General features: G+C 33.5%; 2 protein-coding genes across 3 annotated transcripts; one reads left to right on the forward strand and one right to left on the reverse strand.

The window, feature by feature from the left end:
• The first annotated feature begins 2,427 nt into the window (after window positions 1-2,427).
• LOC118030435 (uncharacterized methyltransferase At1g78140, chloroplastic) lies at window positions 2,428-7,728 on the forward strand. 2 transcript variants are annotated; one of them, XM_035034545.2, is made up of 5 exons: window positions 2,428-4,160; window positions 4,269-4,462; window positions 4,736-4,847; window positions 5,898-6,005; window positions 6,454-7,728. In XM_035034545.2, exons 2-5 carry the CDS (start codon window positions 4,386-4,388, stop codon window positions 6,592-6,594), a joined length of 438 nt encoding a protein of 145 aa, XP_034890436.1. In that variant the 5' UTR covers window positions 2,428-4,160; window positions 4,269-4,385; the 3' UTR covers window positions 6,595-7,728. The 2 variants fall into 2 exon arrangements, with proteins under 2 accessions (XP_034890436.1, XP_073265204.1); XM_073409103.1 differs by having other exon boundaries at window positions 2,428-4,462.
• Window positions 7,729-8,020: 292 nt separating this feature from the next.
• On the reverse strand, window positions 8,021-14,918 carry LOC118030436 (retrovirus-related Pol polyprotein from transposon TNT 1-94). The gene is made up of 5 exons (XM_035034547.2): window positions 13,042-14,918; window positions 12,375-12,911; window positions 12,112-12,259; window positions 9,638-9,805; window positions 8,021-8,380 (listed from the first exon to the last, which is right to left on the reverse strand). Exons 1-5 carry the CDS (start codon window positions 14,916-14,918, stop codon window positions 8,021-8,023), a joined length of 3,090 nt encoding a protein of 1,029 aa, XP_034890438.2.
• Between the last annotated feature and the right edge of the window lie 6,849 nt (window positions 14,919-21,767).

Raw genomic sequence — 21,767 nt, forward strand, 5'->3', positions numbered from 1 at the left:
ATCAACACTTCATTATTGTAATTTATAATTCATTGCCTCACAAGCCATAGTTAAATGATTTATAATAATGCATGTATAATTTTTGGACTATTTGGATATTATTTGGTTTGGATTGATGTGTGTTTTTTGCTTGAAATGATTTAATAATTTATATTGATTAATGAGTTTATTTTTAGGATCATTATTGATATTTGAACATTATTGATATTAGTGAGTTAATTCATGAATTATGTTTGGGTTTGTGTTAATTTACTTGAATTAGTATGCAATTTGAACAAAGTTTGTGAAATTAATAAGATTCGTGTGGACTTTCTTGGTGTTGCTTGATTTTTGAGTTAATGAATGATAATTTATCTTGAGTCGACATTGTGGTTAAAATAGCTTGATTAAAACCTTTTTTTTGTTATGTTTTTGCCAAACATACCATCAGTCTATTATTAATAAATTTTAAAAATTTTGGAAGATTATTTTATAATTAATTTTGAGTTCTCAACTTTTTTTAACACGCTCATATTTAATATTTGAGATTGTGACTTACATGCGAGATGCTTTTTTAATATTAAATAAGCCTTGTTTCTTTCCTTAAAAAAACAACAAAAATCTTTTTTTTTTTAAATACAATTAATGTTTTAATTGCATATGGCTAAGTCTCTAAAAAAATCACATTTGCATAAATAATAATAAAAAAAATACATGGCATGATTTAGCATCCTTAAATATAAAAATTCAAGAAATATCTTTGCATATATTTTTAGATTTAATAACCAATTTATGATTTAGAAATATTTTTATAGTATTTACCAGATGTTTTGTCTGAAAATTAGTTAAAAAAATTAAATTTCAACCCAAAATTCCCAACCCTTGATTTTTTCAACCACAATACTAGATTTTAGAAACAACAAGCAATACATTGTATGCCTTTTTTTTTCAAAATAAAATAAATTAAAGGTTTGTTTAAAATAAAATTGGACATCATTGATAAACATGTGTCGATGGTGCCGAGTAATTGAAGAGAAAAATATGAATTGTGTTGGGCTTCAGCGTGAATGCATGATTTATGGTTAAATTTTTTTAAAATTATTTTTTCTTGATTTGCGTAATATTTTCATAAAAAATGATATAAGAGAGAAAAAAAATATAAAAGGAAAAAGAAATTTAAAAGAATTTTTTTATTTAGTTTTATTTCATTAGATATATGAATTGCTAATCAAGAATTACTTCTGGTTTTCTTAAAAAAACTATTTTTTTCTTTTTCTTTCAATTTTATTTCTAAATATTAAGTTTTTGTTGATGTTTTTTTATTGGCTTGTTTCCGAATTTTATCCTTCTTTAGTTAATTTGGCTTGGTAGTAATATATATTTTTTAATTATATAATTAAATAAAAAAATTTAGTGAATGCAATGTTTTTTATGACTTGAGCCACATGTCTGACGGATTAACTCGAGTCAATTTAATATTTCTTTTCAAGTTTGACTCAGTAGACTTTAATGACAATGCCAAAAAATTCTATGCGCATGAATATTATTATTATTATTTACATTACGGTAGTGTTTAACATTGTGGTAATGATTTTTTTAAAGTTCTTTTAACTTGAAAATGTATCAAAATAATATTTATTTTTTATTTTTTAAAAATTCATTTTGATATTAGGGCATCAAAATGATCAAAAAATATATAAAATTTTATTTTAAACAAAAAAAATTAATTTTTTTTTGAAAATGCACGACGAGCTGCAAAAACAAACACAACCTAAATGTTTTAAGAAAATCTCATTTTGAAATTTCTTTTATAAGCCAAATCATGGTTTTTTTTTTTTTAACTTATTAAGTTGATTGAATTATATGAAACAATACTCATACTATTTAATTTTAAACATGGACTAGACAATGAATCATGAGTTTTTAAATTTAACTCACTTGACTGAGTTTTATAACAATATCAAAAGTTTTTTTTTTTTAATATATAATTAGAATATTATTATTTTATTTGATTGATATTGGGAGAAGAGTAAATGTGAAGCCTCTAACCGAATAGGTATTTTATTTGTCATTAAATACAAGCAATGTGTGTTTTGAAACACGATATATAATATTTTTTTTAAATATTTTTTAATTAAAATATATTAAAATGATATATTTTTTTTATATTTTTTATATTTTTTTGATATTATTAAATCAAAATCATTAAAAAAACACTTAAAAACAATATCAATTTAATACTTTTTAAACCAAAAATTAATTTAAAAAATAAATTAAACTACGATTCCAAGCACACTCATTATATGATTACATTTACTAACACCCAATTATGTTTGTACCAAAATAAAGAAAAAAAAGATATTTTTTTTGGACCAACATAGATGGAACATGTGTTTTTCTAGGAGCAAATACTATAATCTGAATTTGCTTTGTAGTGGTTTGTATGTAAGGGGAAGCAAGCCAACGGTTGTGTCATGCCGTCGGGCCGCCGGCATTCCTGCATAGTTTATTTGAACTTGTGCGCCGCCCCCCCCCCCCAATCCAATTAATCTTTTGTCATTTGTTTATTTTGGTTAATCCCATGTAATTCATCCACTCCCGACACCCTCTCTGCTATCCAACAAAGACACAGAAAGAAGCCATGGCCTCCTCCATTATTCTCTCGTCCTCGTTTCTCCCGAGTCAACTCATCAATACTGTACCCCGACCTTTAAACGCACTAGTTTCGCGACAAAAATTCGCGCTTCTTCCACCGCCTTTGCCGAGACTAAGCCAACGGTCTGCCTTCTCTTTTTAGACCATTTCAAATTGCCCAGTTTTTTTATTTTCCAATGCATAACTGCGCCTTAAGTCATCTTTCATTGTGATCACAAGCATTTCCCTCATTTCCTTGTTTGGTTGCTGAGAGAAATGAAAGGGAATTGATGCAAAAGCAAATGTTACAGGCTTTATTAATGTTTGAGAATTGAGATTATAGGTTATTAATCTTGAATGATTAGTCATAGATTGTTCCAAATCGATATATATATCGTTTTGTGTTGTTTTTTGATTTAGGGTCCCGTGACAGTTGAAAAGGATGTCCGTAGCAGCAAGAACATCCTAGCCTGTCCCGTATGTTACGAGCCCGTGACTTTGATTGGCGCAACTGTCCTATCTGTGCAAGTTATTTTCAAAATTGTTTGCGGAAATTGTTATTGCTCTTGGCATGGAAATAGTTTTGTGTTTGTAATGGTTGGATTTGGTACAGAGATTCTGCACGTGGATCTAGTTTGCAGTGAAGCACTTGAAAGAAGACATACTCTGGCAAGGAAACACATCTTGAATTGACGGTAGCTAGTGGGTCTAAGGAATATCGTGATGCTATGCCTTTGGCCACAGAATTTTTCAGGTGTGAATAAAATAGTTGTTGCGATATTCATGAGTAAGATAGTGTTTGAGGAAATGGTGCTTGTTGCAAATTTGGGACCTGGATAATGTTCATACATGTTCGCACTAAGACCGTTGCAGAGTACAAGTAAGAAGATTTGTGTCCATCCTGAGGCAATTCAAAATTTCAAATACAGGATAGGGGTAAATTATCAATTATCAATTACAGTTATTAATTTTTATTAGATAGATTCCGGACCCATCATGCTTTACAATGATGTTTTTCATGTCCAAAACTAGAAATTGCCTCCAAGATGACAAGCTAGTCTTTTTAAACCATCTATTCTGTCATGCTAACGAAAGGTCAAGTTTCCTGCCGCTAAACTTTCAGCCTGGTATTTTTTGGATTCTATTGCATGCTCTCTAGATGGCGGTGCCCCAATTCTGTCATTGTAAATTTGATTTTGAAGGGATTGGTGTCTGTTGATTCCCACAACCAATCTGGCCTTCGTTAATCTTGGCTAAATCCATTTGCAGCCCCAGACAACCTATTCTGGAATTTCTTTGGGGAAATTGCATCTTGTTGCATCTGTTGCCTAGATACAGCAGGAAATTTTGTCGAACATTGTGGATTGACTTGGTTTCCATGCATTGAATGAGTACGAATTTCAGTAGGAATATATAATCATCAGCCTGATGCATTTCATGCTATCTCGCATGGTCAGTATGAGTGCCTCTCATTCATGTCATTCCTTTACGAGAGAGGTTGGCGTCAAAATTTTGTATAGGGTGGTTTTCCAGGCCCAGAGAAAGAGGTAACAGGACAATCTCTTCATTGAAAGCTTTCACAGGAAATTTGTTTGTTCAATTGGAAATCTTATTTGTGTGGTGGCGCTGTAAACTCACTGTGATCTGGACTGCAGTTTGAATTGATGAAGGATTACCTCAAGCCGGTTTTAGGTGGCAATATTCTAGATGCTAGTTGTGGTAGTGGTTTATTTTGAAGACTATTCACCAAGAGGGGGTTGTTTTCTCTTGTCATGGCTCTGGACTACTCAGAAAACATGCTGCAACAGTGCTATGAATTCATCAAGAAGGAGGAGAACTTTCCAAAAGAGTATGAACCAAACCTTTCTACTAACTTTGTTTAATTTTCCTTTGGATGATTTGAATTCATCTCCGCAAATCAGTGAAATTTATAGATGATATCAGCTGCAATTCCTGCTGAAATATATTTGGAGTTTCCTTTAATAATACAACTCGATAGATCTGCTACTCAACTAGTTTTGGCTTAAAGCTTGCTTGAGCTGAGACTCTATTTCTAACTGGTTTTGATTTCCTTCTGAAATTAATATTGATCAGGGACAATGGTTATATTTGATCTCTTTAGGAACTTAATATTGGTCAGAGCTGATATAGCTAGAATTCCTTTCATCTCTGGTTCTCTTGATGCTGTCCATGCTGCTGCTGCTATACACTGTTGGCCTTCACCATCCGTGGCTGTAAGCATTTCCTAACTTGGTAGTATTTTAAACTAATATTTCTTTAGGCGTTAGATCCTCATATTACTATATATGTGAGATTGTGACCATGGTTCTGAATGGTGTGTAAAGATGAGACTGGAGGGGAAAGCCATGAGAATTACTGCTCAAAGGATTAGGCAGTTTTGAAGCTCAAGCTTCCACACTTTGATGCCTGGCTAACAGTTATATGCTTGTTTTTTTGTTAAAACTCTGGCCACATATTCCACAATTTGTGTAATCCTGGCCTTATTGGAGGACAAGAAATTGCATTATGTCTTCCCCTGTGAAAAGCCTTGATGGACAATCTGTTTTGCAAAATCTTATTTCTCTCTCATGATTTTATGGAAATAATTCACATGCTCGAGGACTTGATACAAAGAATCTTGGCTATAGATTTGACATCTGTAGCCACATTATAAACGCCCCCTTCCCTTGCATATAAATCATAATATTCCACTTGTAGAAAGTACACTATTTCATTGTTTTCACAGAAAGCTTCATTTTGGACTTAAAATGCTAGCAAGTCATCCATGGAACCTTAGGATGCTCTTTCATTCTGAACATACCCATCTCTTTACCCCTGAATGTGGCATCTTCCTAAAACATTGATGAGGTGTTTTATGTCAACATATCAGAAGCATGAATATGTTTTGACCTTCTATGAAAGTACGTACCTAATGCGACTGAACTTGATTGCACACTCCTGATTATCACAGGGTTTTGCATTCTGCTAGTTAGAAGATATATTGAAGTGAAATAATTTCAATTGACGACAATAATAACAGATCTTCATAAAAATGATTATTTGCATTAGGTTTGTTTTCATTATGTATCGTGAACAGACCTCTTAATTCGTAAGAGATATCTTATTTTTTGTTTTCTTTTCATGATTCTACATTTGAGATGAGTGTCGCACCTTATTATTTGCATTGCTACCTGCTTCTTTAACAAGTGTGCTTTACATGATTCCACTTTTGCTTAAGTTTACCAGCTTATGATCTCCATGATGTGGTAGCTATTCTTTTGCAGGTAGCTGAAGTAAGTCGAGTTTTGAGGCCTGGAGGAGTGTTCGTTGCCACCACCTGCATACTTGATGGGCATTTCAGTCTCATCCCATTTTTGAAGCCTACAAGCCAGGTACGTGGTTCAGTTTGAACTTGAACTGCTATACGTAATGACTTTAGACAACATGCTCTTTTGGACACATAGGATGGAAAAACAAGTAGAGCTTTGGTTAGCGGAATCAATAGAAATCAATTTGTCACAGTGGTGTTTATTCATCCTTTTTTCTTCCATGCATCGTATTGCACTGTCTTTGTAAAATAAAGTGCAAAACATCAGTGAAGCAAGGAAAATAAAAATTAACCACTAGGAACTTGAATGGCAATGCTCAAGGACTTTGGCTCAACATGCTCAATTTGTTCATTGACATTTTCTATATCCTCACATGGGAATAATCTCACAACCAAGGCCGAAATAGCTTATCCAACACGCTTTGCTAGAAAGACGCTATTTCAAGCATCATATTTTTGTCTTCTTTAAGCAATATATGGTCGATGGATAATTTATTTGTCTCCCATTATAGAGATTCACACAAGTATCAGGGAGCAGCATCTTCCTATCTGAACGTGAACTAGAAGACGTCTGTAGAGCCTGTGGGCTACTTGATTTTACATGCACAAGAAATGGGCGGTTTGTGATGTTTTCAGCAACAAAACCCAGCTAAGCTTCCCATGCTGCTATAGTGCTCTCATCCTTGCAAATTATGTTGTTCACAGAACCCCGCGCTTTACTTTATACCCGTTTGATTAGTTTGTATCTCCTATATACCTAGGTCATAGAATGCTATTAATAGAAGAGACAGAGAGAGAGATAAATAAAGGGTTATAAAGCATGTATTTGAAAAGATCTTTCCCATTTCTACATGCTCTAGGTGGCAAGTTCCGATGACGGCATTAAATATATAGAGATAAGGGTCGTCCTAGCCATCATTATTGCGTAGATGGTCGAAACTTTGACGCCTTTTCGAAAGGAAGCAACGAGCCCCAATCACGCTGTACTCGACAAAGGTAAAATGTCAAAATGCATGCGTAAGACCAGCCAATTCTTTTTGGTTTAATACTTTGGCCTCGAATGATTCATGTTTCTGAAAGCCAAATGAACAATCCAATCCCCTGGGAAATGGTGAAATGGTGCAAGCGCTCTTTAAATTTTAACGTCTACATATCACCTACCAAAAACATAACAAAGATCTTCAACAAATGGAACTTCAATTATAATGGTGCAAGTGCTCATCCAACGGAACATTAACTGGTTTCCCCGTCTTCGTCGGTTGTCACCATTATCAGGGGGAGCAAATGATGATAGCACTTTCATCAAGATCAAGACTATCCTCTCCTTCATAATCCATTTCAATAACACTTCTGTCCATAACAGATGGTTCTTCTGCATGCTTCTTCAAAGAAATGAACTTGAGAATAATCTCCAACAATGGTTAAAATTATTATCAGACATCAATTGCCGCATCTCAGACTCTATCAGCGCTTCCATCTGAGCCCGCTCTCTGTCTCTTGGGTAGGAGGTACCATAGAGGAATGAGTAGATGAGACAACACAGAGCCATTGGAAGTCCTATTGAAGTGTACAAAGCTCTGGCCAAAGATGCAGCATTCCCTCTATCTGTAGCAATCTCTTCAGATTCAGTGGATACAGAAGTGGTTTATAGCCATAAACATGCTGAGCAAGTATTCCAGCAACAGGGGGAGCAAATGATGACAGCAGAGACTCAAAAGATCGATCCAACGCATAGACGCCGGGATTTATTGGGTACTATTTCAGCAAAAATCGGACTGCATGGGCATATATATAACAACCATCAAGAATTTGCAATGCTAATAAACATGCGCAGTAATATAGTCTATGCATGTAAGAATCTAGTGATTTGACAGTCTTGCAAAGAATCTAGAAATTTTCAATGTTATTTGGTGTTGATCCCATTTTATATCGATGAACTTGCTCGTTCAAATTCTTTGGCTACTCTGTCTTATGGCTTTATTTGATTAACTGTACATTAATATTTTGAATATTTATTGCAGAGGATGCAAATAAGTAAAAGGGAGGAAAAAATGAGAAAAAAAAAGAGTTCGAGAGAGTTCACTTGTTTGTAGCTGGAGCATTCCAAGACATGCATAATCCCATTATGACCAATACAATTCCATGCATGATTGCTGTTGATGGAGCATCAGATAAAACCAGAAGAAGCAATGCTGCCAGAGGGATGGCTGATGCAGAGCTTATATGTGCTAGAACTGTCCTCCCAAAATTTGGGTGACGAGCAGTAACGAAGCCCCCCATTTTGCCACCAAACAATCCCCCAAAGGAACTAGCAATGCCAAACAAGGCAATGAGGACTGCAGTTTTCTCACGAGAGAGACCAACAGGCTCTAACCACATGGGTGCCAATGCCAAGGCAGACCAAGGGACTGAACCGGTGACTCCCCGAGCCACAACAATCTGGAAAGATGGAATCATGAAACAGTTCCTTCACCTCTGAGCATGCATTATGACGCCTAATTGTTTAATTCCTGGATAACAATGTTTTCCCACCAAATCACATTCTTAAGACTTCAGTCAAGCAAATTCAGAGTTAAATGGTATTTTTGAAATATTAATTCCATGAGAAATTACCGTAGCATTCTTAAGAAATTGTTTAACTTGAAAAGCTCAAAAGAAAGGCACCGAGAGCTATAACATGGGCACGGTCATGCCTGACAGCTAAATAATATTATAAATATTGTTCAAATAGTCCAATAAGGAGGCTGGGGGAGAGATTGTTTGAATGTAATAATGATGGTTTTTAAAAATTATTTTTTATATTAATGATATGAAAATATAAAAAGAAATTTAAATGAATAAAAAAATATATTTTTTAAAATAAAAAACAAACATCCCCCGAAAAAGCAGGGTTTGAAAACCGGGTGGCGTTCATGGGCACGTGTTAGATGGACGGAAAATGGCGGGCTTGACTGGTTGATAGTAGTTTGGCGGTGTATTTTAATTAATTCTTCAAGTACTTGCACGCTCCTTTTCTCTACCAAGGAGCGACACTTGGATTTATTGGGCCCAAGGCAATTCAATAGAGAGTTTTAAGGGCAGACCAGGCTTTTTCAGAAGAGTGTTGAATTCAGAGAGGCTAGCTACTGCTCCTACATAAACGACAGCGTCTTTATGGGCCTGCCTGTCCCGGATGCTTTCTCAATTCCCCCCCTGACAGTGACAAGAAAAAGGTTTAAAAGAATGCCCCAAACCAAGGGGTCCACGTCCAAATAATGCCGTGAAGTTATTTTTTATTTAAAATTTTTATTTTTTAAAATTTATTTTAATATCATTACATCAAAACAATATAAAACAACACAAGAAAAAAATAATTAAAAAAAACATTTTAATTTTTTTTTAAAACGTTTTTAAAACATATATATATATATATATATATATATATATATATATATATAAAAGATGCTCACTCATAAAGGCACGAGCTAGCCGAGGAAAGATGAGCCACTCGCCCATGGCTGCAGCCCAAGGTCTTGACACAGGCCGGGGAAAGACTCGATGACAGCGCCAGGCTGCTAGCCAAAACTGTGGGGTTGATAGATGTCGCAATCAAAGTAATATGGGTTCTAGAAATGTAAAAGGAGGTTATCATCTTGCTTTCGTACAATTCATACGCAAACCAGAGTCACCACTTTACCCAGGGGCGCCCATCATCACAGCGAACAGCTTGTCATCGAATGGCCCACGTGGAACATCAATCAACCCTACACGTGCATCGTCCTCCTTGATATTCGCCTTGGCGGTCTCGGGAGCCCCTGTGACGTGTGTCTCTCGGGTACTTTGCTGGCCTGAACTTGCACTGACGTCGTCTTTTGCGTCACTTGACTGTCAGGAAGCGTCCTGTCACCTTATCCTTCAATAATCTAGATTCCTAATTTATTAATAAACTCTTTTCTTTTTCAAGATTTAAATATTATAGAACGATACAACTACATTTTACTATTTTTCATTATTATTTGGATTCTTTTTTAAAAAAAAAAAGATGTACGGGCCCTCTGTCTTCTAAAGTAGAAGAAGCCCGTTATATATATATATATATATATATATATATATATATATATATAATTTGTAAAAAGCTCTAGGACATGCCATTGCTTAAACAGTTGACTACATGCACAATTATAAATTTAAATGTTAGGAGTTGTCATGAAATAATTTTCTATTGCATAACTACATATTTATTATTACTTTTCATTAAAATCTTAATTCAATTAGCAAAAACGTAATGAAACCATTGGATTAATTAAATCATTAATGATAGACACTGCTTTAATGAACCATATGAAACTTTCAAGAGATAAAATTAATTTTTTTTTAAATTATTTTCGAACCTTGTTCTTTTAATTTTTTAAAAAGTAATCTAAAATTTACCTTTAATCTAGCATTGAATATTTCATGTCACATCAGATAATCAAGAGCATACAAATGAAAATGATTCTTAAAACATAAAAATCATGCTAGTATAATTTGCAATGATGAAATTAAAGAGGAATTGAGTTTAATAATCAAAATGTAAAAACAATAAAAACTTCAAAGACCTAGAAAGGTAAAAAATCGGATATAAACATACGCGAATAGTGAAATATGAAAGGACATATAAAGATGAACAGTGTATAAAATCAAAATCTTTTAACTTCTTTAATAATATAATTATAATTATATCATATAAAATAATCATTAACAGATACAAATCACATGAATTACATAAAAGACCACTTTCAAACACTAATATTGAATTATTACAAAAACGAAAAGGTGTAAGAATAATATTGACATGATCTAAGCTTTGGTGAAATAATTTGTAGAGCATCCACTTTCATAAATATTCTAAATCTTGTATTGATGAACAGGAAGCTAGATAGAATAAATTCAAGCTGTCCATTCCAAATCATTAACATGTATTTCATGCGAAACTTGTCGAGCTTGAAGTTTAATATTTGTAATACGTACAATACAAACATGACAGAAAATGCGATTTTGCAATGGATTTGATTCTATTCTTGTCGTAGAACCTTTATTTTGAGGAGAAGATGACCTGAAAAATGAATAAAAAAATAATAAAAAAGGGGGCCTCACAGACCACAGCTAGCCAGCATTCATTGTATAGCTACGTATAGATTCTTCTATGATTTCTACAGTAAATATTCCTGTGTCATGCATGTGCATCGGTCTTGTTCTCCCTACCGCTCTACGTATAATAGATGGCTACACTTAATTCTTGTAGCTCTTTGATAAAGAAGCATCATTGCATCATCACGATATTATAAATGCCTGGCTACTTGCGCATCTATTTTCTAATTCTCGCATATTTAACCAAAGAGGGGGGAAAAAAACAGAGACAATTTATAAGTGGGGAACATGTGGGGTTCATGAAAATCACATAAGACCTGCTGAGGCAGACACTGTAATGTCTTCATGTCTGTAAGAACCCCATTAGTTTATGTGAAATCTTAAGCATCCATGACAGTGTTTGTAAAGAAGTGAAGAGAATGTATACGAGAAGAAATAAGATAGAATAAGGAAGATGAGAAAGAACAGAATAATAAACTGATATTTATTTGAATAGAATCAATAATTCTTATTAATTTTATCCATGCAATCGTTACACATTTATACTAAAATAAACATAACAGAATTCCAATCTTATAGCATGAAATCATGCTATGTTCTGTTAACTTAATAACAGACTAACTAATACCTAGAGACTAGGACAAAAGCTTATTATTAGTATGATAAATAGAATTAACAGAAATAACAGAAATAACAGACTTCACGACAGCTCCTTCTTTGACAGCTTCAGCAAGCAAACTTCAACACTCCTTCTTGCTTGAGGAGCTGCAAACTCCAATCCTTTGTCTTAAAAACTCAAACCTGTTTGCTGGAAGTGGTTTAGTAAACAGATCAGCCAATTGATTTTCAGACTTGCAATAAATCAACTTAACTTCACCATGTTTCTGCACCTCACGCAAGAAATACAGTTTGATATTAAAATGTTTAGTTTTTCCATGAAAAACTGGATTATGAGATATTGCAATAGCTGCTTGATTGTCAACTGAGATTTCAGTTGCTTCTTCTTCTTCTTCCATGTGTACATCACGTAGCAATTTCTGAAGTCAAAGAGCTTGGTTTACAGCTGCTGTGGCAGCAATGAACTCTGCCTCTGCTGTAGATTGAGCCACCGTGTCTTGCTTCTTGGATGACCATGAAAATATAGCTGACCCTAGGTTGAAACAAAAACCAGAGGTGCTCTTCATGTCATCAATGGATCCTCCCCAATCACTGTCAGAAAATCCATGTAGTTTTAATTCCTGACACTTCTGAAATTTAACTCCATAGCTGCAGGTCCCTTTGATGTATCTTAGGATTCTTTTAGCAGCTCTCATATGAATTTCACTCGGACAATGCATAAACCGAGATAGTAAACTTGTTGATGGTGCTGTCAGCATTCAGTTTAGTCCTGAATATCCACTTCACGCCAATGATGTTTTTTCCAGGTGGTCTGTCAACAAGTTCCCATGTGCAATTCTTCTCAATCATTGATATCTCCTCCTGCATTGCTTTCTGCCATTCTGGGCTTTGTTTAGCTTCTTCATAGTTTTCTGGTTCACAGAGGGCTACATTACTTCTTTGATAAACATCCTCAAGTGATCGGATGCCTCTTGTTGGTGGATCATCAAATGTTTCATCTAGCAATGGATCTGCAGGCTGCTGATTTCTTTGTGAGTGTCCCCAGTTCCATTTTTCTTCTTCATGAGGCTGATTATTCATTTGTAATTGTCCCCAGTCCCACTGATCTTCTTCTTGAAAGTGGACATCCCTGGTAACAACCATTTTTTGTGTTTGAGGATGGTATACTGTAAGCTTTAGATGTACCACTATAGCCAACAAATATTCCTGGTGCAGCCTTCTTATCCAGCTTATCCCTTTTGATCTGTGGAATGTGAACAAAACACAGACTGCCAAAGACTTTAAGAAATCTTAATGAAGGTTTGTAATTATACCAAGCTTCAAAAGGTGTCTTCTCGTCAAGCAATTTTGTGGGCAATCTGTTTTGAAGAAACACTGCAGTGCTGGCTGCTTCTGCCCAAAAATCCTTTGGTAAGTTCTTGTCATGCAACATGTATCTCACCATCTCCATGATGTATCGATTCTTTCTTTCACTAACACCGTTCTGCTCTGGTGTGTAAGGGGCAGCGAGTTGATGATCAATACCAGCTTCCTCACAATAGAGATTGAACTCTGATGAGGTATACTCTTTGCCATTATCAGACCTAATGGCCTGAATTCTGTAATTGCTTATGTTTTCCACATTCTTCTTGAATTTGAAAAAAATCCCAGCAACTTCTGATTTGTATTTCATGAAGAAAATCCAGCACATCCTAGAAAAATCATCAATAAAAAGAATATAGTATCGACTACCTTTGATTGAAGGTGTGCTGAGTGGACCAGCAACATCAGTGTGAATCAATTGGAGTTTCTGTGTAGATCTCCAAGTTGATTTCGGGAATGGCTTCCTGCTTTGTTTACCAAATTGACATGCACTGCAATTTGATGGAAAATCAGTGAATTGAGGCACTCCTCTTACAGAATCATGTTTCTTCATGCTTATCATCCTCTGTTGATGGCAGTGGCCTAGTCTTTTATGCCACACTTCCATATCAGTCAGCTTTGTATGAAAAGCTGAATACTCCTCCTCAAATGGTAGGAATGAAAAACTCTTTCCTTTCATCTTAGCTTGTAAAATTAGTTGTCCAGCAGCATCAAAGACATAGCAAAAATAATTTTCAAAGACAACCTTCATCCCTTTCTCAATCAATTGCCCCACACTTAATAGATTTTGATCTATTTCAGGTACATATAAAACTTCAGAAATGGTTTTTGTACCTGACTTTGTGGTGATGGCAATTGTCCCCTTTCCTTTTGCAGCTATGCAAGCACCATTCCCAATTCTGACCTTTGCAACTTCAGTAGATTGCAAGGTTCGAAAGAGGCTTCTATCAGGGGTCATGTGATTCGTACACCCACTGTCTATCAGCCAGTGATCTGAGGTGGTTTGGACTGAAAAACATGAAGCTACGAACATTTGATCTTCATCATCTTGACTAGCAACTTGTGCATCAACATCTTGTCTCTGAGTTGTTGTCCTGCAGATGATTGCCTCATGTCCCATTTGATTGCATTTGCTGCATTTTGCATCAGGCCTTTTCCAGCACTTGAAAGGTGCATGTCCTGTCTTGTTGCAGTGTTGACAGGGTGGAAAAGTTCTTTTGAGAAATTTTCCTTTATTCTGGAATTTGCGAGCAGTATTGTTACTACTACTTGAAGCCTGATTTTTCCTGAAATGACTTTTAGAATCAGTATACTTTGCTTGTAATGCTCCTTCTGTAACATGATCCAGCCTCATCAGTCTCCTTTGTTCTTGAGCCTGCAAAGCATTTATCAATTCTGCCAAATTGATCTTGGACAGGTCCTTGGTGTTTTCCAAGGTAGTTATAGATGCCTCATATCTTTCAGGCACCGTAACCAGGATTTTCTCTACAATTCTGCAGTCATTAAATTCTGTGCCCAGTAATCTCACCTTGTTGACAATTCCAAGCAATTTTTCTGAGTACTCTTTGATGGTCTCAGACTCCTTCATCCTCTGCAGCTCAAACTCTCTTATGAGGTTGAGGCTTTGCATTCCACGTATCCTTTCATCTCCAGCGTACTCCTCCTTCAGATAATCCCATATATCTTTGGCAGATTTTAGGGACATAATCCTTGTGAAAACTGTTGTTGAGACAGTAGCAAATAGACATGCCTTTGCTTTGGATTTTTTGGTTTTTCTCTCCTTGTGACTCTTAATCTGAGTCAATGTAGGATTTGTTGGTAGTGGTGGAACTTCATAATCCTCTTCTATAGCCTCCCAAAGATCAAGTGCTTCCAAGTAGGTTTCCATCCTTACTGCCCAAAGTTGATAATTTTCTCTATTGAAGATTGGAGAAGAAATGTGAGAAAAACTTGCTTCATTATCCATCACAGGTCCTTTAAGAAATCAGCTCTGATACCAATTGACAGTGTTTGTAAAGAAGTGAAGAGAATGTATACGAGAAGAAATAAGATAGAATAAGGAAGATGAGAAAGAGCAGAATAATAAACTGATATTTATTTGAATAGAATCAATAATTCTTATTAATTTTATCCATGCAATCGTTACACATTTATACTAAAATAAACATAACAGAATTCCAATCTTATAGCATGAAATCATGCTATGTTCTGTTAACTTAATAACAGACTAACTAATACCTAGAGACTAGGACAAAAGCTTATTATTAGCATGATAAATAGAACTAACAGAAATAACAGAAATAACAGACTTCACGACAGCTCCTTCTTTGACAGCTTCAGCAAGCAAACTTCAACAATCCATGTGTGTTTGTGTCTCTGTGTGTGTGTGTGTGTTTGTTGTTGTGTGTGTTGTGTGGAGAGAGAGATAGAGAGAGAGAGAGAGAGAGCAAAATGATATAGTGCCGTGTAAAAATTAGGAAGAGATGCACTCCTACCGGAATCTCCATGACATAATGGAAAGAGAGAAAAATCCCTTCACAAAAATTGGTACTGTAATAACAGTTGAGGATTAGTGGCATATCTGAGTCCGAGAGATTTTTTTTGGTTGTTGAGTAGCTCCACAATGGCTTTGCCCTTCAAGAAAATTAACAAATATAAATAGAAATATTGATATAATATTTTTATTAATAAATTACAACGAATTTTATCAATAGGATATTTTCTTATTATATCTATCAATAAACATCAACATAAATATTTTTTTAGTATAAATCAAGAAAATTACAATGGAAAAAGAAAGAATTAAAACAAAGTCTAAAAGTACGATGACATTTATTTATACCGAAAAAATTATTGATGATATTAATACCGTCGATAAAATCTATTCGTAAATTCATTGGTAAACTGTTCACTTCTTCCTGACATTATTCATTATATCAATTACAAAGGATATCATCAATGAATTAATTATGTCGGTGTTTTTCAGAGAGTTCTAAAACTATTCACTTTTCAATTGCACTATTAATTACTGTTCTTTACAGACAAAATTACTGACGGATTGAAAAGTCGTTAGTGACGTGTGAAGGGTTTCTGAAATTTTTTGATTAAATTAAAAATTTAAATTAAATATTACAGATGGAATCACCTTTATCTTCCTCCTCCTCTTCTTCTCTCTTCCCCTTACGTAAAAAACACCAACATCCCTTTCTTTCGTTCTCTTCTCTCCTCAACTCTTTCCCCCTTCTTCTCTTTTCATCCACGAGTAAGTATGTCTTCTTCTTCTCTCTTCTCAGTTTTTTTTTTATTAACATACTTTATGAATTTGTTTTTTCTTTTCTCTTCTAAGCTTCACTCGCAATTACATTAATGTAAGATTTTCTTTTCTTTTCTTTTATATTTTTTTTCATTATATTTTTTATTTTATTTTATTTTTTATTTTTTCTATTTTTAATAAATATATGAATGTTATTGTAGGATTTTTTCTCAAATGAGATCAATTTGTTGGATTTTAGTTGGATTTGTTTTTTCAACTTTGTTGTTCAATTTCAATTAAATTATTTTATTTGTTGCTAGATTATGGGTTTTTAAATAGGTTTTCTAGGTTATGTGGAAATTGTTTTTTGTTGACTTATTTATTTGTTGTTGTTGTTGTTTATTTATTTGTGTTATTTATTTGTTGCCAATTTGTTTGAGTTGATTTTATCTCTCTTTTTTTTTTTTTTTCCAAGCAACTCAATTCTTGAGTATTATAGAGTGTTGATTTATATTAATTTAATTATTTTCTACTTCTGTTAAATTGATTTTTTTGAAATATTTTTAAATAATTACCAATGGTATTATCAATGAATTAAGTTCGGCATCGGTATATTTCAGAGAGTTGAAATTTTTTTTATTGCAAATGCCATTATGCCTTTGTTTTATCACCGATAGGATTGTATATCCTATTAACAATTATATAGCAACATTTCCAAGGGAAATACTGACAGAATAAAGCGGATTTTTTTTTTTTGCATGTTTTTCCCGTTAGTAAATCCATCAATAATTTTATTGCTGATGGATAAGAATTCTGGTAGAGTTTCTTGTTCAAAATCTAAAATGGACTTTATGTTAGTGTTGACATTCATATCCTATTAACGATGGTTGATTTCCTATAGCTCTTTCAATGCTTCTATCCTTTATGGACCTACCCCAAGCCACTATTAAAGCCTTTTACACTTTAAACTGGAGGCCATGTGATTTTTTCTTACTGTGGCAATCTTTATTTTGATGAAGAATCTCATGCATTGATTTCATGGAGAAATAATTTTTCAAAGATGATGTTATAGGACAAATCCATCTTTATCAATAATAACTAGTACTTAAATGTCCTATATTAGCACATCTTTCTCTTTTATCCCAATCAAGGGAGCTCAAACTAGTATTGTACTAGAAGAATCAATTCCCTTCTATTTCATCACTTTTTGAGAGATAATGTTCACCACATTTCTATAATCCATAAGAATCCTATGCACCATACAGAAAGGCTATACCTTCTTTGTCCTCGGGTATAAAGATGATTGGTTCTTACCACGAATTAGGAATATGAGAGTAGACTAATACCTATTTCCCATATGTTTCCCTTTCTCCACTAAATTCACCTACCAAAGGCTTATCCATGAACACATTGATTTTAAAAAATGCCTCATGTGATGCAATGTCCTCTTCCCCTCTTTGTTCGGGTCAATTTTCTCCCTTTATGAACCATCAAAGGAAGCCTTTTTTAATTAACCTCACTATCTTATTTTTTAAAGAATAAAAGTCTTTTGCTTTAAATGTTGTCTTTATGAAAGAAGTAGAATTTCTTAAGTGCGCGAGTCATCTTTTATGGGGGAGGGTAAAACATAAAATCTTTCCTTTTATTAATGGTAAACACCACTATCTATTTTATGTTTAATGATGTAGTCTGCATCTCTAGAAAGACTAGATCATAGTGGACTACTCTCTTTGGGCTTTTCTTGGTGGACTATATAAGGATTGGTAAGAGACCAACCATGTTTGGGTGCCCTTTTCTTGTATTGTTGGAAACAAAATATTTTGGTGCTCTCATCCTTCTATTATATGACTATGAAAAGATTAGTGAAACTTTTCTTGGATGAGATACTTGTGCTAAAATGGACTAAAAGTTTTGTGCAAAGATCCTCAAAGTTAATAGCAAAACTAGGCTATAAAATATGACATCGGGTCTATACAAACCCATGAGATATGATTAAAAGGATCTTACATATGACATTATTTTTCTGTATGACTAATTCTAAACTAATACTTACATTCTGTAAGTGCTCCTACTGGTTATTGAGTCTATTATAATTATGTAGGTTTTTTTTTTTAATAAATGAGATCCTTAGAAAGGTGAGTGTCTAACACCTTCTTGATTAATGGTGAACTTCTTAACTAGTAGGACATGTATACTCCCACATCAAAAGCTCACATAACCATAAACCTAGTTTTTCTTTAAACTCTTTTTTAGTCTAGCTGTTGAAGAAAGACCATGAAGATGAGTACTAGGGTCTGGGCTATACGACAGATTCAGACTTCTTTGTTGTTGCTATAATTTGGACTTGAAAATGGCCTTTTTAAATCTTAGACTCCATATGAAAATTTTAGGTCTATGTCTTAGATTGCCATCCATATAAAGTAGACCTAAACTGAAGATCTACAGCTCCAGATATGATCCAACTACCGAACAGTGTTCCAGTTTGGACCGAACCAACATCTCTTTTCTATGTTTGGACCTCTCTTTGTCCTCTTAATTTCAGTACTTAAACTCATCAATCAATCCTTTTATTCATGTGATAGGCCTGCATTTAAGATGAATATTTACCATAAATTAAAGGTATCTTATATTATTTGATATGTTATTATAAAACATGCTTTAGTTAAGGAGTTATTGATACTTTAAGTATAAAATGATGATATAAAACCTTGATAAAAATACACTTTTAAGTACTAATCAACCAATGATGACATTGATTACTTTTATAGTTGTGACCACGTACTGGTTTTATCTTTAGAATTTTTTTGGATAGATGCTTTGGGAATGCTCTTCAAAAGTGCAAAGTAGTTTGTAAGTGGATTTGAAAAAGCAATGACGCTACCTTTCACTCTCTTATATATTATTTTAACATTTTTCTTTATGGAACTATAATTGTTTACTTGCACTAGGTGGCATAGGTGATGATGCTTCTTATTGGGGAAGAGATAAGACCCTAAGTTGCTCTTATATAACTAAAAGGGCATCTCTGAACATTCTCACTCGTTTAGTTAGCTGTTGAAGATTTATAAAAGCTAAAGGTGCCCTTATAATGAGAGTTCTATAACCTTCCCATACCTTAAAATTGTAGGATCGTGAATTATGAAATTAGTTAGAAAATCTATAAAAAGAGAGATAAATTGAATTTTGTTCAAGATTCTCATAAAATATATCATTAACAAGATTTTAGGAAAAACCCCACTAGATGTAAGTTTTCTCAAGGCTAATAACTATGCAATCCAGGCAACACCAAGATATCCATTAGAGATTCTAGTTGGTCCAGTGACAATATTTAAGGCTAAGAGATTTAAAGAGGCTTTCAATGGAATTTTTAAGACATATGGCTAAGGTGGAGTTTAAGAAGACATTAAATAATGAAGTATAAGCCTTAATTTATTTATTTCACGTTCAAGAAAGGCTTCTAGGTGGACATTCAGACATTATAAAAAGATTGGAATAATAAGCTTCAAATATGTTATTTTTTACCTTTTTCTATTGTTTTGGTCATAAATAGAGCTAAAAAAGAAGTTTTAATGCGATTTCAATATTATTGCAAAGTTGGCATCTATATATTTCCGGTAATATGTAACACTTATTAGTACAAGATAAAACCATATGTTTGAAGTTAGGCTTTGATTCTAGAAGTGATCATTGTTCTCATCCAAATGAAAGTGTAGCTGAAAACTCAAATAATGACGAGGATGATGATGTAGTTAATCATGAAAAAAAATCTTGTACATATCAAAATCTTGTATGTAAGACACGATCAATGAGAGAGTTTGGTGGTATATTTCAGCCAAAAGAGGAATTTTGATGATTATGATGTTTTAGATTGTAATTTGGGTTGCATAAACCTTAAAATTCTAGCATTTCAGGGAAATAAAGATCCAAATACTTATTTGGATTGGAAAAAGAATGTGGAATTTATATTTGATTGCCATTAATATTCAAAGAAAAAATATGTAAAACTAGTTGTAGTTGAATTAACTAATTATGTTATTATTAGGTGGGATCACCTTGTTGCAGGTAGGAGGTGTAATGAAAAAAAACCCATTGACACTTGAGAATAGATGAAAGCAATCATAAGAAAAAGGTTTGTCTTTAATCATTAGTATAAGAAAGTATATAATAGATTGCAATCTTTATCTCAGGGTTCTAAGGGTGTTGATGGATATTTTAAGGAGATGGAAATAACTATAATTAGAGCTAATGTTTCTGAAGATAGGTAAGCCCTATTGACTAGATTTTAAAATGGTTTAAATAGAGATATTGCTAATGTGGTTGAATTGCAACATTATGTAGCATTCAAAGATATGGTGCATATGGCTATAAAGATAGAAAAACAATTGAAAAGCAAGGGTAGTGCAAGACTAGACAATTATTTGGGATCGTTTTAGAGTTGGAAGTTGAATTTCAAGAGAGAGGGTAATGCACAAATAATGCCAATATCAGTACCTAAAATTGCCGAACCTTAATATATTAAAAAACAGGTTACAACAATAGAGGAAAAATGAAGAAATAATATTTAGTAGAAGCATAAATGAAAGATTAAGTGTTTTAGGTGTTAACGACTTGGGCATTATGCATTGGAGTGTCTAAATAAAAAGATTATGATTTTAAAAGATGATGGAAGAGTAGAGTTAGCTAGTGATAAATATGAATGTGAAAACATGATAGCATTTGAAGATGCTAGTGGTGTTGAATATGCTATTAATGGTGAATCCTTGGTTATAAATAGATCTTTGAATGTTTATGTTAGTGAATGAGATGTTAAGCAACAAAGAGAGAATATCTTTTATAAAAAAGTAAGGTATGTTGTATGATTATTAATAATAGCAGCTGTACTATTGAAATTGACTACTACTAAGCATATTATACCTTATAAGCTTCAATGGTTGAATGAATATAGAGAAGTTAGGGTGATTAAATAGGATGTAATCTCATTCTTAGTAGGGGAGATATAAGGATAATGTTTTATGTGATGTGTGTTTTTATGCTTACTGCATACCTATTATTTGGGAGACCTTAACAATTAGATAGGAAAGCCACACTTGATGGTTTTAAAAATAGATATACACTAGAAAAGGATGGGAAAACATATGTGCTTACACTATTATCACCTAAACAAGTGGATGAAGATTAGTTGAAGTTGAAGAAAACAGAAGAAGTCGAACAAGCCTTGTTACAAAATAATGGCGAGGATGTGAGGCTAAGTGAAAATAAAGTGAGTCATGAATGTGAAACACCAAAGAGTAAATTTTTGGAAATTGGAAACAAGTTTGAAGGCTTTTATCAAAATAAAAAAAATTTAAAAGAAATGCCAAATATAAAGAGAAAATGAGTAGGAAGAAGAAAAAATGTGAGAAAAAAGAGTACATAGGAAAAATGGGGAAACACTTTGATTTTCATGTAAAACAAAATAATCTTACTCATTTTTATTTTTCTTAT

The sequence above is a fragment of the Populus alba genome, chromosome 5, assembly GCF_005239225.2.
Source record: "Populus alba chromosome 5, ASM523922v2, whole genome shotgun sequence".
NCBI lineage: Eukaryota > Viridiplantae > Streptophyta > Magnoliopsida > Malpighiales > Salicaceae > Populus > Populus alba.

Coding starts and splice junctions, on each gene's coding strand:
- LOC118030435 (XM_073409103.1), top strand. CDS start 4,386: ATGGCTCTGGACTACTCAGAAAACATGCTGCAACAGTGCTATGAATTC. Junction 4,848..5,897: donor GGCCTTCACCATCCGTGGCT/GTAAGCATTTCC, acceptor ATTCTTTTGCAG/GTAGCTGAAGTAAGTCGAGT. Junction 6,006..6,453: donor TTTTGAAGCCTACAAGCCAG/GTACGTGGTTCA, acceptor CTCCCATTATAG/AGATTCACACAAGTATCAGG.
- LOC118030436 (XM_035034547.2), bottom strand. CDS start 14,918: ATGGAAACCTACTTGGAAGCACTTGATCTTTGGGAGGCTATAGAAGAG. Junction 12,912..13,041: donor GAAGCAGCCAGCACTGCAGT/GTTTCTTCAAAA, acceptor CACATTCCACAG/ATCAAAAGGGATAAGCTGGA. Junction 9,806..12,111: donor TCATTGCTGCCACAGCAGCT/GTAAACCAAGCT, acceptor GCTTCCTGACAG/TCAAGTGACGCAAAAGACGA.